The sequence below is a fragment of the Scyliorhinus torazame genome, chromosome 3, assembly GCF_047496885.1.
Source record: "Scyliorhinus torazame isolate Kashiwa2021f chromosome 3, sScyTor2.1, whole genome shotgun sequence".
NCBI classification, from domain to species: Eukaryota; Metazoa; Chordata; class Chondrichthyes; order Carcharhiniformes; family Scyliorhinidae; genus Scyliorhinus; species Scyliorhinus torazame.
Window position 1 is genome coordinate 305,019,697 of NC_092709.1, and position 18,699 is coordinate 305,038,395.

Below are 18,699 nucleotides of genomic sequence, written 5' to 3' on the forward strand. Positions count from 1 at the left end.
GCAGAGGACCCAGCACTGATCACTGTGGTACACCGCTGGTAACTGGTCTCCAGTCTGAAAATTTTCCATCCACCACCACCCTCTGTCTTCTATGTGACAGCCAGTTACTTATCCAATTGGCCAAATTTCCCTCTATCCCACACCTCCTTACTTTCTTCATGAGCTGACCATGGGGAACCTTATCAAAGGCCTTACTAAAATCCATGTATACGACATCAACTGCTCTACCTTCATCTACACACTTCGTTACCTCCTCAAAGAATTCAATCAAATTTGTGAGGCAAGACCTACCCTTCACGAATCCGTGTTGACTATCCCGGATTAAGCTGCATCTTTCCAAATGGTCATAAATCCTATCCTTCAGGACCTTTTCCATTATCTTCCCGACCACCGAAGTAAGACTAACTGGCCTATAATTACCAGGGTCATTCCTATTCCCTTTCTTGAACAGAGGAACAACATTCGTCACTCCAGTCCTCTGGCACTACCCCCGTGGACAGCGAGGACCCAGAGATCAAAGCCAAAGGCTCTGCAATCTCATCCCTTGCCTCCCAAAGAATCCTTGGGTATATCCCATCTGGCCCAGGGGACTTGTCGACCCTCAGGTTTTTCAAATTTGCTAATACATCCTTCCTCAGAACATCTACTTCCTCCAGCCTACCCGCCTGAATCACACACTCATCCTCAGAAACATGGCCCCTCTCCTTTGTGAACACTGAAGAAAAGTATTCATTCAATGCCTCTCCTATTTCTTCTGATTCCATGCACAAGTTCCCACTACTGTCATTGACCAGCCCTACCCTCACCCTGGTCATTCTTTGATTTCTCACACAAGAGTTAAAAAGCCTTGGGATTTTCCTTGATCCGACCCGCCAAGGACTTCTCATGCCCCCTCCTAGCTCTCCTAAGCCCTTTTTTCAGCTCATTCCTTGCTACCTTGTAACCCTCAAGCGACCCTACTGAACCTTGTTTTCTCATCCTTACATACTCTTCCCTTTTCCTCTTGACAAGACATTCAACCTCTTTTGTGAACCATGGTTCCCTCACATGGCCATTTCCTTCCTGCCTGACAGGGTCATGCCTATCAAGGACACGCAGTATTTGTTCCTTGAACAAGCTCCACTTTTCATTTGTGCCTTTCCCTGACAGTTTCTGTTCCCATCTTATGCTCCCTAATTCTTGCCTAATCGCATCATAATTACCCCTCCCCCAATTATAAACCTTGCCCTGCCGTATGGCCCTATCCCTCTCCATTGCAATAGTGAAAGACACCGAATTGTGGTCACTTATCTCCAAAGTGCTCTCCCACAAACAAATCTAACACTTGGCCTGATTCATTACCCAGTACCAAATCCAATGCCCCCCCCTCTTGTCGGCCTATCCACATATTCTGTCAGGAAACCCTCCTGCACACACTATACAAAAACTGCCCCATCCGAACTGTTCGACCTATAGAGGTTCCAATCAATATTTGGAAAGTTAAAGTCACCCACGACAACTACCCTGAGACCTCCACACCTATCCATAATCTGTTTTGCAATTTCTTCCCCCACATCTCTATTACTATTTGGGGCCTATAGAAAACTACTAACAATGTGACCGCTCCTTTCCTATTTCTAACTTCGGCCCATATTACCTCAGTAGGCAAATCCCCTTCAAACGGCCTTTCTGCAGCCGTTAGACTATCCTTGATTAACAATGGTACTCCTCCACCTCTTTTACCACCTTCCCTACTCTTACTGAAACATCTATACCCCGGAACTTCCAACAACCATTCCTGTCCCTGTTCTAACCATGTCTCCGTAATGGCCACAACATCGTAGTCCCAAGTACCAATCCATGCTCCAAGTTCACCTACCTTATTCAGGATGCTCCTTGCATTGAAGTAGACACACTTCAACCCACCTTTCTGACTGCCGGTAAACTCCTGTCGACCTTGATACCCTCCTCAGTACCTCACTACTCTCGACACTGGCTTCTGGAACACAGCTCGTTTTCCCAGCCCCCTGACAAATTAGTTTAACCCCCCCCCCGGAAGAGCCGTAGCAAATTGCCCTCCCAGGATAATGGTGCCCCTCTGGTTCAGGTGCAAACCGTCCTGTCTGTACAGGTCCCACCTTCCCCAGAATGTGCTCCAATTATCCATGTACCTGAAACCCTCCCTCCTGCACCATCCCTGCAGCCACATGTTTGTCTGCACACTCTCCCTGTTCCTCACCTCACTAGCACATGGCACCGGTAACAAACCAGAGATGACAACGTGGTTTGTCCTGGCTCTCGGCTTCCACCCTAGCTCCCTAAATTCCTGTTTTAAATCCCCGTCCCTTCTCTTACCTATATCGTTGGTATCGATGTGTCCCACGACTTGTGACTGCTCCCCCTCCCCTTTAAGGATTCTGAAAACACGGTCCGAGACATCACGGACCCTGGCACCCGGAAGGCAACATACCATTGCTGCCACAGAACCATCTATCTGTCCCTCTAACTATCGAGTCCCCAATAACTATTGCTCTCCTGCTCTCCCTCCTTCCCTTCTGAGCCACAGGGACGGACTCCGTGCTGGAGATTTGTTCACCGTGGCTTACCCCTGGTAGGTCGTTCCCTTCAACAGTATCCAAAATGGTATACTTGTTACTGAGAGGAATGACCACAGAGGATCTCTGAACTGACTGCTTCCTCCCAGCTCCTCTCACTGTCACCCATCTGCCTTGATTCTTTGGAGTAACTACATCCCTGAAGCTACTATCTATGACCACCTCTGCCTCCCGAATGATCCCAAGTTGCTCCAGTTCCCTAACGCGGTTTCTGAGGAGCTGGGGATGGGTGCACTTCCCACTTGTTCCAGTAGATTCTGAAGTGAAACTAAAACTCGTGTTTTTTTAACACCCATCTGCAGAAATATAAATTGGGCTTAAACTTCGAGCTGAAACATAAATTTAAATCTATGGTGGGTGACACGGTGGCGCAGTGGTTAGCACTGCTGCCTATGGCATTGAGGACCCGGGTTCGACCCCGGCCCCGTGTCACTGTCCATATGGAGTTTGCATGTTCTCCCCGTGTCTGAGTTTCACCCCCACAACCCAAAGATGTGCAGTTTAGGTGGATTGGCCATGCTAAATTGTGCCTTAATTGGAAAAAAATAATTGGGTACTCTAAATGTATTTAAACAAAAATGTAATCAATAGCTTGTGCCCAACATGTATTATCACATGCAATCTTTGATAATTGCTCTACCTCCTATATAGAAGGTAAATAGCTGAGGCCCAGACTGATCCTTGCGTACTCCACTATTTACTGCCTGCAGCTTGAAAATGTCCCATTCATGCCCACCTTTTGCTTTCTATCCGTTAGCCAATCCTCTATCCATGCTGAAATATTAACCCTAACTCCTTGCTCCTTTACCTTGCCTATCAACCTTATTGAATGCTTTTTGGAAATCCTGGTATACTACATCTACTGGCTTTCCTTTATCTGCCCTATAAGTTACATCCTCAAAACACTAATACATTTGTCAAACAGGGTTTCTTTTTGGTAAAATCATGTTGACTTGAGTTAATCATACCAGATTTTTCCAAGTTAAGACTTCCTTAATAATAAATTCTGACATTTTCCCAACAATTGATGTTAGGCTAAATGGCCTGTAGTTCATGGTTTCTTAATTCCCCTCCTTCCTTACCAACTTCCAATCTAATGGACTTTGTGTGTGTGGTGTGTGTAGGTTGTATTGGCACATGTATCAAGACTTGATCAGCGTACAATCCATACAAATTGTTCCATACATGACGACCATTTAAAAAAAAAAAAAAAAAATTCTTTAAATTTAGAGTACCCAATTCATTTTTTCCAATTAAGGGGCAATTTAGCGTGGCCAATCTACCTACCCCACACACCTTTGGGTTGTGGGGGCGAAACCCACGCAAACACGGGGAGAATGTGCAAACTCCACACGGACAGTGACCCAGAGCCAGGATCGAACCTGGGACCTCAGCGCCATGATGCTGCAGGGCTAACCCACTACGCCACCGTGCTGCCCCCATACATGACAAACATAAGGCATACAATGTCAACACAGACATCGGGTGAAGCCAATGGAGTGCAGTACTACTCGGTAGAGAAGATGCATGTAGAGAATCGGTTCATCCCATAAGAGGCTCACTATGCATCTGCTGAAAGCAGGGAGGAAGCTATTTTTGAATCTTAATGTGTGTTATGAGACTTTTGTATCTCCTGCCCGATGGAAGAGGTTGGAAGAGAGAATACCCAGGTGAGAGGGTTTTTTGATCATGCTGCCCGCTTTCTCAAGGCAGCGGAAGGTGTAGACCGAGTCAATGAATAGGAAGTGGATTTGCGTGATGAACCCGGCTGTGTTCACTACTCTGTAGTTTCTTATGGTCTTGGGCCGAGCAGTTGCCATATCAGGCTGTGATGCAGCCAGATCGGATGCTTTCTGTGGTGTATCTGTAAAAATTGGTGAAGAGTCAATGTGGACTCGCCTAATTTTCTTAGTTTCCTGAGGAAGTATAGGCGTTGTTCTGCTTTCTTGGTCGAAGTGTCGACATGGGTGGACCAGGGCAGATTGCTGGTGCACATGTGGAAATTTGAAGCGGGCAACCATCTCCACCTCTGCCCCGTTGATGCAAACAGGGGTATGTATGATACTTTGCTTCCTGAAGTCAATGACCTCGTTTTGCTGACGTTGAAGGAGAGATTGTTGTTGTTACACCATGCCACTAGGTTCTCTATCTTCCTCCTGAACTCTGACTCATTGTTATTTGAGATCCAATCCACTACATGTAGATAAAGTTGGAGCCACATTTGTGCCACACAGTTCTGTGTGTATTGGGTGTATAATAGGGGACTAAGTACACAGCCTTCCGGGGCCCCGGTTTTGAGGACTATGATGGAGGAGGTGTTGTTGTTTATTCTTGCTGATTGTGGCCTATGGATCAGGATGCAGGTGCAGAGGGAGGAGCCAAGTTCTCGTTTTTGGAGTTTTGATATGAGCTTGATTGGGATTTTGGTTTGGAAGGTGGAGCTGTAGTCCATGAATAGGAGTCTGACGTAGGAGTCCTTGTTGTCAAGATGCTCCAAGGATGAGTGCTGGGCCAGGGAAATAATGTCTGCTGTGGACCGGTTGTGGCAGTATGGGCATTGCAGTGGATCACGGCAGTCTGAAGTATGGAGTTGATGTGTCTCATGACCAACCTCTCGAAGCACTTCATAATGGTGGATGCCGAGGCCACCGGCGGTAGTCATTGAGGCACGTTGCCTGGTTCCTTTTTGGCACCGGTATAATGGTGGTCTTCTTGAAGAGGTGGGAACCTCAAAATGGAGGAGGGAGAGATTGAAGATGTCTGCGATCACCCGGCAGTTGGTCCACACAGGATCGGAGTGTACGACCAGGGACTCGGTCAGGACCCGTTGCTTTCCGAGGGTTCACTGTCAAGAAGGCCAGTCTGACTTCGGAGGCTGTGACGGTAGATATGGTTGTGTTCAAGGTTGTTGGGGCAGTTGACAGCGGTTTGTTGGTTCCCTGTTTGAAACAAGCATAGAATGCACTGAGTTCATCGGGAGGGGTGTGCTGTTGCAGGAGATTCTGCTCAGCTTTGCTTTGGAGCCTGTTATGTTGTTTAAGCCTTGACACAACCAATGAGAGTTTGTGTTGTTAGTCTGTGACTCCAGCTTAGTCTGGGCTTGCCTCTTGGCATCCCGATGGCTTGCGGAGGTCGTACCTGGATTTCTTATATATGTCAGGGTTGCCTGTCTTGAATGCCTCATGTCTGACAAATCTGTTAGAGTTCTTTGAGGAAGTAACAAGGAAGTTAGACAAAGGAGAACCAGTGGACGTGATTGATTTAGATTTCCAGAAGGCCTTTAACACGATGCAGCATGGAGACTGTTAAATAAGGTAAGAGCCCATGGTGTTAAGGGTAAGGTCCTGGCATGGATAGAGGATTGGCTGACTGGCAGAAGGCAGCGAGTGGGGATAAAGGGGTCTTTTTCAGGATAGCAGCCAGTGACTACTGGTGTGCCTCAGGGGTCGGTGCTGGGACCACAACCTTTCACGATATATATTAATGATCTGGAAGAAGGAACTAAAGGCACTGTTGCTAAGTTTGCAGATGATACAAAGAGCTGTAGCGGGACAGGTATTATTGAGGAAGCAGGTGGGCTGCAGAAGGACTTGGACAGGCTAGTAGAGTGGGAAAGAAGTGGCAGATGGAATACAATGTGGAAAAGTGTGAGGTTATGCACTTGGAAGGAGAAATGGAGGCATAGATTATTTTCTAAATGGGAAGATGCTTACAAAATCAGAAGCACAAAGGGACTTGGGACTCCTTGCTCACGATTCTCTTGAGGTTAACATGCAGGTTCATCGGCAGTTAGGAAGGCCAGTTGGCAGTTAGGCAGGCAAAGGCAATGTTAGCATTCATATCCAGAGGGCTAGAATACAAGACCAAGGATGTACTTCTGAGGCTATGTAATTCTCTGGTCAGACCCCATTTGGAGTATGGTGAGCAGTTTTGGGCCCTGTATCTAAGGAAGGATATGCTGGCCTTGGAAGGCTGTGCTGGCCTTGGAAAGGGTCCAGAGGAGGTTCACAAGAATGATCCCTGGAATTAAGAGCTTGTCGTATGAGGAACAGTTGAGGACTCTGGGTCTGTAATTTGGAGTTTAGAAGGATAAGGGGGAATCTTATTGAAACTTCCAGGATACTGCGAGGCCTGGATAGAGTGGACATGGAGAGGAGAGGATGTTTCCACTTGTAGGAAAAACTAGAAGCAGAGGACACAATCTCAGACTAAAGGCACGATCCTTTAAAACAGAGATGAGGAGGAATTTATTCAGCCAGGGGGTGGTGAATCTGTGGAACTCTTTGCCACAGTAGGCTGTGGAGGCCAAATCACTGAATGTCTTTAAGACAGAGATAGATAGGTTCTTGATCAACAAGGGAATAGGGTTATGGGGAGAAGGCAGGAGAATGGGGATGAGAAAAATATCAGTCATGATTGAATGGCGGAGCAGACTTTTTTTAATAAACGTTTTATTGAGGTATTTTCTTTGGCAGTTTAACAACAACAAAATCCACAATATAAATAACAAGAAAAAGAAAAAAGTACATAGTACAAATTCCGTCGCACTCTCCCACAGGTCCTGCCTTTTCTTACCCCCCAACGCTACACTAGCCTAACTTACCACCCTACACTACACTAACCTAACCCCCCCCCCTTTCTGCTGACATTTAATTTTCTGCGAGGAAGTCAACGAATGGTTGCAACCTCTGGGCGAACCCTAACAGAGACCCTCTCATGGCAAACTTAATTTTGTCCAGACAGAGGAAGCCTGCCATGCCTGAAAGCCAGGTCTCTGATTTCGGGGGCTTCCCCCCCCGCCCCCCCCACACACACACTGCGCACATCTGTCTTCCACCCCAAAGAATCTGCTCATTTGGGCCACCGTCATGTGGACCCGGTGAACAACCTTAAACTGGATCAGGCATAGCCTGGCACATGTTGCGGTGGCATTGACCCTTCCTAGCGCGTCCACCAACAGACCCTCTTTCTCTCCACCCAGCTCCTCCTCCCACTTAAACTTTAGCTCCTCAGTCTGCGTCTCCTTCAACCCCATAAGCTCGTTATATATATCCGAGACCCTCTCCTCCCCTATCCATCTTCTAGAAACCACCCTATCCTGAATCCCCCTTAACGGCAGGAATGGGAAGGTTGGCACCTGCATCCGCAAAAAGTCCGGCACCAGTAAATACCGGAGATCATTCCCTCCAGCCAACACAAACTTCTCCTCCAGCGCCCTCATACTCTGGAAGCTTCCTTCTATGAACAAGTCCCCCCCCCCCCCCCCCCATCATCTCTATCCCGTTCTCCGCCAAAGATGGAACCCCTCCATCCATCCTCCTTGGGGCAAACCTATGGTTATCGCAGATTGGGGACCACACTGAAGCCCCCTCTGCCCTCCCATGTCTCCTCCACTGCCCCCAGATTCTCAGGGTCGCCACCACCACCGGACTGGTGGAGTAACGCACCGACGGGAACGGCAGGGCGCTGTCACCAGTGCCCCTAAACTTGTGCCCTTACACGAGGCCGCTTCCATGTGCACCCACGCCCCCCCCCCCCCCCCCCCCCCCCCCCCCCCCCCCACCAGCCACCGCATCACCATGGCTATGCTGGCCGCCCAGTAGTAATTACTGAAATTCGGCAGCGCCAGCCTGCCATCTCCCCGGTTCCGTTCCGGCATTGCCCTCTTCACCCGCGGGGGCTTGCCCCCCCCCCCACACACAAACACAAAGCCCGCATGTAGGATGAAAATGGGGAGGCACTGGAAAACGAAGAGATACCTCAGGAGGACCGTCATTTTTAACGACTGCACCCTACCCGCCAGAGACAGCGGGAGCGCGACCCATCTCCGGAAATCCTCCTTCATCTGGTCCACCAACCGGGCCAGGTTCAATTTGTGTAGCCTATCCCAATCCCTCGTCACCTGAATACCCAAGTATCTAAAACTGTCCTCCACCACTTAGAACGGTAGTTCCCCCAATTGCTTCTCCTGCACCACAAACAGCTCGCTCTTCCCCATATTGAGCTTGTAACCCGAAAACCAGCCGAATTCCCCTAGGATTCCCATAATTTCCCTCATCCCCTCCATTGGGTCAGAGACATACAGCAGCAAGTCGTCCTCATACAACGAGACTGTGTTCCACCTCCACCATGGACCAGCCCCTTGAGGCCATCAGCAATCGCCAGCGGCTCTATCGCCAGCGCAAACAGCAGTGGGGAGAGGGGACATCCCTGTCTCATTCCCCTGGTGTGGTCTGAAATATTCCGACGTCGTCCTATTTGTCCGTACACTAGGGCGCCCGGTACAGCAGCCTAACCCAGTCAACAAAGCCTCTCCCAAACCCGAACTGCTCCAGCACCTCCCATAAGTAATCTTACTCGACCTGGTTGAACGCTTCTTCCGCGTCCATCGCAACCACCACTTCAACATCCCTACCTCCTGGGGGCAGCATAATCACATTGAGCAGTCTTCTAACGTTGGCCCCCAGCTGCCTGCCCTTAACAAACCCCATCTGGTCTTCTATGGCGGAGCACACTTGATGGGCCGAGTGGCCTAATTCTGCTCCTATGTCTTATGGTCTTATGGACCTGGCCTTCATTAGGGAGTGAATCTCCCGGTTAAACCGTTGTTTCCGGTTGGGGGATGTACGTACTACCTTCTTTGCCACGCAATCTTCTACGCACTTGCTGATGAAGTCTGAGATGGTGGTGGCATACTTGGCCACTGAGTTCTTGAATATGGATCAGCCACTGACTCCAAGCAGTCGCGTAGGATCTCTTCTGTTGCCTCAGACCAGCAATGCGCGACCTTAACCAAATTTTCCCGCTTACGATTTTGCGTAAACCGGGAGAAGGAGCACTGTCATGTGGTCTAATTTTCTAAAGTGCTGTCGGGGGACGGACGGGTAGGTGCCCTTGATATTTGTGGAACAGTGGTCAAGGATGTTGGATCCGGACCTCCAGTGGTGGCCATGCGGCAGACAGTCGTGAACTTGGTCACTCCTATGCAGAGTTTTTTTTTTCTTATCCAAAGTCCCGATTGGACTTGTGACATCAGCCCCGAAGTACGTGTTTGGCTTTGTGAAAGTGCCGGGAGTTTTTTTTTTTTTTTCAAGCAGTCCAGCATGCATCCAGTGAAAAGTAACGGTGGAAAATAAACGGCAGCAGACTGACCACCTGGCTCTGGAGAGCGCGGTTGACGGCGCAATGGCAGCAGGCCCGGAGCCTGTGCTCCTGGCCGAATGGTCTACTCACAATTCCGGAAACCGAGGATGGAAACCTCCAAAGATCTGGTAAGGGCTATTGACCTGATAAAAGCAGCTGTGGAGAGCTTTGAGCAGCGGTTAGAGTCCCAACGCACCTCAAAACATGGTGGAGTCTGTCGCCGAACACGAGGATCGGTTGGCCGTGATGGAAGCAAAGTGTTCCCTGATTGCTGGCAATTTAAAAACGGTGCGAGATAGAGTGGCTGAGCTAGAGAACTGTGAGTGGCGACTAAGTGTCCGGATTGTGGGTCTCCCGGAGGGGCTGGAAGGTTCGCAACCTGCGGAGTATGTGGCACAGATGTTGCGGAAGCTGATAGGGGAGGAGTTTATAAAAAATAAATTTAGAGTACCCAATTATTAAACTATCCGGCTGCATCACAGCTTGTTATGGCAACTGCTCTGCCCAAGGTCGCAAGAAACTGCAGTGTGTGATGAACTCATCCCAACGCTTCTCACAAGCTTCCCACCCTCCCATTGATTCTGTCTACACCTTCCGCTGCCCCAGGAAGGCAAACCGCATTGTCAGAGACTCCTCGCACCCAGGGTTTGCCCTCTTCCAGACCCTTCCATCAGGCAGAAGGTACAGAAGTTGAAGACCCACACATCCAGACATCGGAACAGTTTCTTCCCCACAGCTACTAGACTCCTCAACGACACTGCCTCAGACTGATCTGTTACCTGTAAGACACTGTTCACTACGCCCTATGCTGCTCTTGCTCATGTCGTATTTGCTTTGTTTGGCCCTTGTTCCGTACTGTAACCAAGTACTTATTTGTCGATTATTCTTTTTGTCTACTGTGTACGCCCCCTTGGCCGCAGAAAAATAGTTTTAACTGTACTTCGGTACATGTGACAATAAATCGGTCAATCTACCATTACCAGGGGATCAACCTTGGTTCAACAAGGAGTGTAGAACAAAGAACAATACAGCACAGGAACAGGCCCTTCGACCCTCAAAAGCCTACGCCGACCATGGTACCTGCCTAAAATAAAACCGTCTGCACTTACGGAGTCTGTATCCTTCCATTCCCACCCTATTATATTTGTCTAGATGCCCCTTAAATGCCGCTATCGTACCTGCTCCCACCCCCTCGCCAGGCAGCACATTCCATATATTTACCACCCTCTGTGTATAAAAAAAAAAACTTGCCTCGCGCATCTGTTCTAAACTTTTTCCCATGCACTTTAAACCTAAGTCCCCTAGTTCCTGACTCTCTTACCAATAGGAAGAGCATCTGACTATCCACTCTGTCCATGCCACTCATAATCTTGTAGACCTCTATCGGGTCGTCTCTCAAACCTCCGTCATTCCAGTGAGAACAGACCGAGTCTATCATAGCTAAAAAGGAGCGCATGATCGGAGTGGCACCAGAAATACCTATAAATTGGGTATCAACCTGGTGTGGAAGCCACCGTATGGGACTATGTGCATGCTAAACAGCAGAAGCAGCATGCTTTCCATAGACAGAATGAAGCAATCCCATAAAAACTCTGCACACCTGCCGCATCCTGTAGTCATGAATGCTGGTGGGCAATTAAATAACTAACCAGGGGAGCCAACATCCTTATTTTCAATGATGGCAGAGATTATCTGGTCTTTTATCACATTGCAGTTTGTGAGATCTTGCTCTATGCAGATTGGCTGCTGCATTTCATAAATTACAGCAGTGACTATACTTCAAATGTACTTCGTTAGCTGTGAAGAGTTTTGGGACATCCAGTCGTCATGAAATGAGCTACATAAATGCAAGTCTTTCCCTGTTATCTTTTGGGAGATGGTAAAATGGGATTTTGTTCTCAGCGGAATAATGAATGTTCCCTTAAAGTGCATCTACCATGTATAATTAGGAAGGATTAATTCCTTAATATTATGATGGAGTATCTGGATGAAGAAGGCCCAAACAATGGTACATCACGAGCAGAAACGGTGCCATGTGAGAATACATTCGGGAGCAATGCATGGTGGTGCAGTAGTTAGCACTGCTGCCTCGCAGCGCCAAGGACCCAGGTCCGATCTCCGCTCCGGGTCACTGTCGGTGTGGAGTTTGCGCATTCTCCTCATGTCTGCATGGGTCTCCACCCCCACAACCAAAGATGTGCAGGATAGGTGGATTGGCTATGCTAAATTGCCCCTTAATTGAAAAAAAAAACAGAATTGGGCACATTAAATAAAAAAATTTTTTAAATACGTTCACTCACAGGTACATGAGCTTAGATTTGACATTACAAAGAGATCCTACTTGTTGTTGGGCTCCAAAGGTTACCACTGATGTTTTGTGTGACTTGCACTTACCACGATCGCTGTGTAGCAGAGCCTTCACTCCAGAAATGTCCATAGCCCTCAACTTTCAGGACTCTAGTGCCTTCCAGAAACCCCTGTGCAGAAGTAATCAAGGGCCTACATTTGGCAGTAACTATTTACACAGCGCTGGGGAGTTCATTTAATTTGATATGTCTATACTGGGGAAAGACGGAAAGAATTTGTTTTCTACAGAAGTAGTGACCTCTTCAGAGAGTGCTGGGTGTGATTGGTGGAACAGATTTGCACTGAAGGCCCCTTCAGCAGCTGCAAAGCTACATAAACAGAAAAAGCTACGAGTTCATTTGTGATGGTCAGCAGCATATGTCAACATGCAACATGCAAATGCCTGTCACAGTGATTAGTTGTGTGCAACTTAATCATCACATGCATGTTCAGAGGGTGGGGCTAGTGGAAAATGGATAATTGTTGTAATGGTTGATGATGCTTTTTTGCATCCCACAGATGGTTCCTTGCCTCCACTTTCACTCAGGTGTATGCATCCACCAGACAGGTCTTTGAGAGGACCACCATCAGAGCAGTGCTGAAGAAATAATTCAGGTGCTTGGGCAGGTCCCATAGAGGAGTGAATAAAAGCAGATTAATCTGTGGTTTCGGTGTTAGAACTAAAAACATAATGCATCTGAAGAAGGCCTTGTTTTGAGAGGGCCATGTTTATGGCTTTTACTCCTCAAGTTCCTCACAGAGGTCACAACCAGAACAGTCAAATTTCCAATGACTTTCTATGAAGAATGTTTAACTTTCTCCACTTGTGAATCGTTACAAATAAAAACACATTTTTTTAAATATAAATTTAGAGTACCAAATTTTTTTTTCCTCAATTAAGGGGCAATTTAGTGTGGCCAATCCACCTACTCTGCACATTTTTGGATTGCGGGGGTGAGACCCACGCAGGCATGGGGGCGAATGTGCGAACTCCACACAGATGGTGACCCATTGCTGAGATCAAACTCGGGTCCTCGGTGCCATGAGGCAGCAGTGCTAACCACTGCACCACCTTGCCACCCTTAATAAAAACAAATATTGACTGAACATTTTGAACAATACTTAAAAATGTTTTTTAAAATTGAAAAATCCAGTCAATATATTTGTTACAAGTGTTTTTATTGCAATATTAAACATTCCAATGACTTGAATTAGTCACAAAGATATGCCTTCAACAATATACTTTTAATGCTTTGAAACAAAATTTTAATTAGCAGCAAAATCACATCGCAATCAAATAGTTTAGGCTGAATGGCATTCCTAATTGTACTTGCCTTTTGAGTTGTTTGTTAGTACAGTGCATCACTAACACAAGTTCTTACAGTAGACATCAGAAATTTAATGGCATTGTAGAAATAATGAGCCATTTCCGCCATTTTTCTCATTTGTTTTCCATGCTGTCACAGTTTGAGAAATGGCAAAGATATCTACGCATCAAGGTTGGGTGTATATCTCCATATTTTTGGCATTTTAGTTTATATGTATGCAAATTTTCTTATTTTTCTCCGGAATACCTTCTGTTTTTTAAATCTTTCTGCTCTTTGTATCTTCCAGTTCATGTATTCTTCCCAGACCAAAAAAAACTAAGTAGTCTGTAGTTGTCTGCAAGTGCTGTTCTTGGTGAGCTACTTCTTGAGATGCTTAATAGCCATCTCCCTCAATGTGATGTTCCTGCTCTAGTGAGTGACGTGGCTGACTTCGGCTATTCTTTGTGTGGGAGGTTTGAATGCTCCATGGCGCAGCGAGTAATAATTAAAAAGTCAAATAGAATATCGGCCTTTATCTTAAAGGGACTGGAATACAAAAGGGTGTAAATTATGGTGCAGTTGTATATATCTGAGGTTAGACCATATCTGAAGTACTGCATTCAGTTCTGGGCACGGCACCTTAGGAATTATACAATATACTAGCCTTGGAATGACTATAGTGCTTCTCACCGGGGTTAAAAAATTTAAATTATACGGGCAAGTTGTATAGACTGGGCTTGTATTAAGTTGAGTGGAAAAGGTTAGGGGGTGATCTAATAGAGATGTTTAAAAATAATTAAAGGAGTTGATAGGATGGATACAGAGCAATTATTTCCTCTGGTGGGGAGTCCACAACAAAGGGGGCATAACCTTAAAATTAGAAATAGGCCTTTCTGGAGTCATGTCTGAAAGCAATTTTCCACAAACATTGGGTAAAAGATAGAGACTTCGGTGTTAGGTATTGTTGCTAACTTTTGGTTGGCTCTTAATTCGTAATTTGCTCTGTTTGTTTAACCTTTGCTCTAGAGTCGCCAGGTATCTTTATGATACCGCCACGAGGTTCAAGTTCAAGTAATGATCAATAACTCAACGCACCAATTAGTAAGATTCAAATCAAAACACATTTATTATACACAGTAAATCACTACTCATGCATAAACTCTACTTTCTAGGCTATTCCTATCACTAAAAGGCCTATACTTCGCTTCGGACTGGTCCACCAGGTCAGGGGAACAAATGGCCTTTCGTTCAGGTCCTGAGTCTGCAGGATTCAAAAGCTGATATGGACTGGTAGCTAGGAGCACCTATCTTGTAGCGAGCGTTGACTTGAGACTTACTTGGTTGGCAGCAGCGAGGCAGGTCACTGTCAAGGGTTGGTTCGAGCTGCTGAGTGACCCTGCCAAAGAAGGACGATTTGAACTTGGGGGCTTTACTTTATAGTCCCCAGGGGCTTCCCGTCCTTCGGGGCGGACCCCTTACCTGGTTCCAAGTGATTGGACTGCGTTCCGATCACTTGGATCGATTTCTCCAATACTGGAGTTGTTCCCTGATCGTTGGGCGGTCCCTAAATGGCCATTGGCCTTCCTTTGTTTTGGCTCCTGCTGGCGCCGAGGAGTCTGGCTTGGCTTTATTCACCTCAACTGTTGCCATTGTGCCCTGGATTCGCTCATTACTATGCAGATGGCTGCTGCATTACTATGCAGATGGCTGCTGGTTTCCGTGCTGTCTGGTTGTTTTGCAGGTTTCAATATACATGATTTCTGCACTTGCTAGTCTTTGCCTGTGTTGGCTGAATTTCCCTTCAGCCTTTGCGGTTCTCCATTTTAAGTTGGGAAGTGGCCAACCCAGATGGCTACACTCCCTCCTTGTGATCCCTAACGCGAAGCGTGAAGGATCACATAACTGCGTTGTCTTCATTTCCTGACCCGGCGAGCACTCGTCTGTGGCCTCTACACTGACCAATAACTATGCAATGAAAATTTTTAACTAACATTCTAAGTGGCGCTATGTCAAAACAGGGACATGCATTACAAAATTTTTTTAAACGGTACCTCTAACTGTCCTCAATAAACTACACTCACTAAACATTCAGTCATATTATCTTCCTAAACAATACAAAATAATAGCAGCATTTACATTTTTCCTGGCTTGGCAGTCAAGCACAGGTGTACAATATTTCCATTTCTTTATTTACAGAAGAACGTAAATTAATGTCCTTTATTATAGATCGACATGTTCGGGGTCCTGGGGATAACTGAACATAGGGGATCTTATTCTGTATACCGGGGTGCGAGCGCGGTAGGCTCTCCTTCTCCATTTCCTCATGCGGATAGTCTGCACGATGCTGCAGAGTATCACCAACACTAATAGGGATTCAACCATGTAGGAAAGGGAGTGCCACGTTATGAGCTTATCACACCATGATGGTGTGGTGTTGCCCGTTACTGGCTGCTATGGGGAAGTGAATCCTTAACGGTTGGGGTCAGGGGGTTCGCATTCGCGCGCAACCGGGTACACATTATGATGAAAAACACGTATGCCGTCTGCATTGTTGTCTTCTTCTTTCTCTTCTCTTCCTTTCCGTTTCGTCTCTTTTCCTGGAGCTTCTGGGATTCTGTGGGATAAAGCATAGTGTCTGTTACTATCTTGGTTTAATATCTCGTCTGTTAGTATGTCTGTCCTTTCGTGCCAATTCTCCCTTTACAATTTGTCACCATGTGTGACTCCCTCATTTTTTTTTTTAACCGAATATGCAAGACAAGACACACTTAAAAATACTGAAACAGTGCGAGCTGTCTCGCGGGCTGTGCGATTTACCATCCAAATGTTTGAGGATGTAAATAGCATAGGGATGGCAACCTAAGGGTCACCTGAAAACAAAACAAAACTTTTTGAACCAAGAGTGCCGAAATGAGGTGCGTATGGGCCATGACGGGTAAGAATTGGATGGAATCCCCGGGTAGGACGGCGACCAATGCCGTGTGTGCTCTACCCGAGCGTAGCTGACCAGAGAGGGGGGGGGTCCTCAGGCAGGCCGGAGACCAATGCCATTTCTCCACTGCCTGAGCAACCAACAAGAACGGGCAAGAAATGTAGTCATCGTGGGGGTTGCCGTATTGGTTCTACCTTCGAACCAGAAGAGCAGTTATGAACGGGGGTCTGGCAAGCTCTCAGCGGTTTCGGCCGATGAGCGTGCTGGCATGTTCTCAAAGGTTTCTGCAGACAAATAAGGTGTGGGGCCGTGGAAAAAATTTCCGATCTTACAAACAACATTTAACAATAACCAAAACAAACAACATTAAACAACATGCTGCAGGTTCCATCAGAAAGGACACCGTTTTATCCCAAGCGGTTCCTTTTTAAAGCATCATCTGGACACCCCAGTTATCCGTTGCGAACAGGGTCGCAAAGGGGTTCTCGCTTTGTGAGTCAGACTCAAAGTCGTCATCTTCCCCCGGATGCCATTCTCTGGAATGTATACGGTCTGATAGGGCGCATGGTGCGATTTGGGGTCCATACAGGTGAGCCTGTATGAGTTGTCGTGGTGCCAAAAGGTGGTGTCTAGTTCTGTGGGGACGGAATCGGGGTCTTAATCGTAGGGCGGTGGGGTTTGTTGAAGAACGTGATGAGGAAGGGATCACTCGAATCGTGGTCAGATTCGCTGGGTGTGGGTCCTGTTGCCTGGGAATAGTGGGGAGGCGTGCTATGGCTATTGTCTGAGTCACAGTCGCTGTCGTTGCTGTCTGTGGGCGTTCCGGGGCGGATTCTAGCGGTTGGGGGTGGAGTCGTGGGCGAGCCCGTGGATGTGGTGGGCGTGTTGGGGGATGCTAGGGATACGTTGGTTGTGGGCGGGGTGTGGTCTGCTGCGTCGAGCATGACGTGATGTGCGTGGTTGGACTGTGGGCCACGTGCCTTAAGCTGGTTGATATGGAACCACGCAGTCTTTCGGTTGGGGTACTTCATTTTATAGACGGGGGAGCTTACTTTGTCCGCAATGGAGTACGGACCCGAATACTTCGATGACAGGAATGTGCTGGGGTTGTAAGTTGAGAGCATGACCTGCTGTCCTACCTCAAACTCAGTCGCATGCACTGTCTTGTCGAAACAGGCCTTGCTCTGTTTCTTCCGTGTGCCTAATCTTTCTGCGGCTGCTAGCTGAGTCGTTTTTACATTCTCAACTAGTTGTTTTACTGCGTTCTCGTGTGTGAGGGCCGTCACTTCGGGGCTGGTCAAGCCCAATCCTAATAAAAATTCTGTGCCTTTCATGGGGCGTCCGGTCATGAGAGTGTGTGGGGTTTATCCTGTGGATGTTGAGACAGTATTTCTCAAAAACATCAGCGCAAAAGGGAGGACGGAATCCCAAGTGGTGTTGTTCTGTTGGACCATTTTTCTGAGGGTTGACTTTAGGGTCCGATTCATGCGCTCCAGGATACCACTTGACTGGGGGTGGTATGCGATGTGGAATTTTTGGGTAATGCCAAATATCGTGAGGACGTTCTTCATGACACATCCCGTAAAATTGGAACCTTGGTCAGATTCAGTGCTGCAGGGGAGTCCCCATCTCGTAAAGATGTGGTGGGTTAAGATCTTTGCGGTAGTCTTTGTCGTGTTCGTTCTGGATGAGAATGCCTCTACCCATTTCGTAAAAGTGTCTATGACGACTAATATGTATTTGTAACCATTCCTGCAAGGGGGCAATGGTCCTATAAAATCGATCTGGAGGTTAGTCCAAGGGCTGTTAACGGGGCAGGTGTGGCGAAGTTGAGCTTTCTTGGCGTATCTGTCCGGATTGTTCTGGGCACAGATAAGGCACTTCTCAACGTAGTGCGTTACGTCTTCTTTTAAACTTGGCCACCAACAGAGCTGCCTGAGGTGGGCTGTAGTGGGATCAATTCCCTGATGCCCATGACTGTCATGGAACAAACAATTCCTGTCCTGTTCAGGAACCACATAAAGGGTGTCTTTTAACAACACACCGTCATGTGTGGTCACTGCATTATTAAACCTAATGTAAGGTGCTGGAAATTTTCCTTTTAAAATCTCCCTGAGATTGCTATCCTGCTTCTGGGCCTGCACTAAATCCTCGATATTAGTCTGCGAGACCTGAACTGCATTCACTGGTGCGCTTTCGGGGGGTATCCAAAAATATCCATGTCTGGAACCTGCTTTTGCCAGTGCGTCGGCTTTTACATTTCCAGGGGGGGAGGAACGGTGGTGACTTCGAACTTTAACAATTCCGAATGTCCTGTTCTGTGCTTTTTCTAAAATGTGGCAGAGAAATGGGGCTGAAGGGAGGGGTGTTCCGTCTG

At 47.2% G+C, this 18,699-nt stretch overlaps 1 protein-coding gene across 8 annotated transcripts in view; it reads left to right on the forward strand.

Annotated features, from left to right (window-relative positions):
* Positions 1-18,699, forward strand: part of letm1 (leucine zipper-EF-hand containing transmembrane protein 1) — a 162,951-nt gene that overhangs the window by 78,118 nt on the left and 66,134 nt on the right. For 4 of the 8 annotated variants that reach the window (XM_072497510.1, XM_072497502.1, XM_072497505.1 and 1 more), the window contains exon 11: positions 13,550-13,582. The exons of the other annotated variants lie outside the window; for them this stretch is intronic. In XM_072497510.1, coding sequence (XP_072353611.1) covers positions 13,550-13,582 — 33 coding nt within the window. The remainder of the gene's footprint in view (positions 1-13,549; positions 13,583-18,699) is intronic. 8 annotated transcript variants of the gene reach the window in all.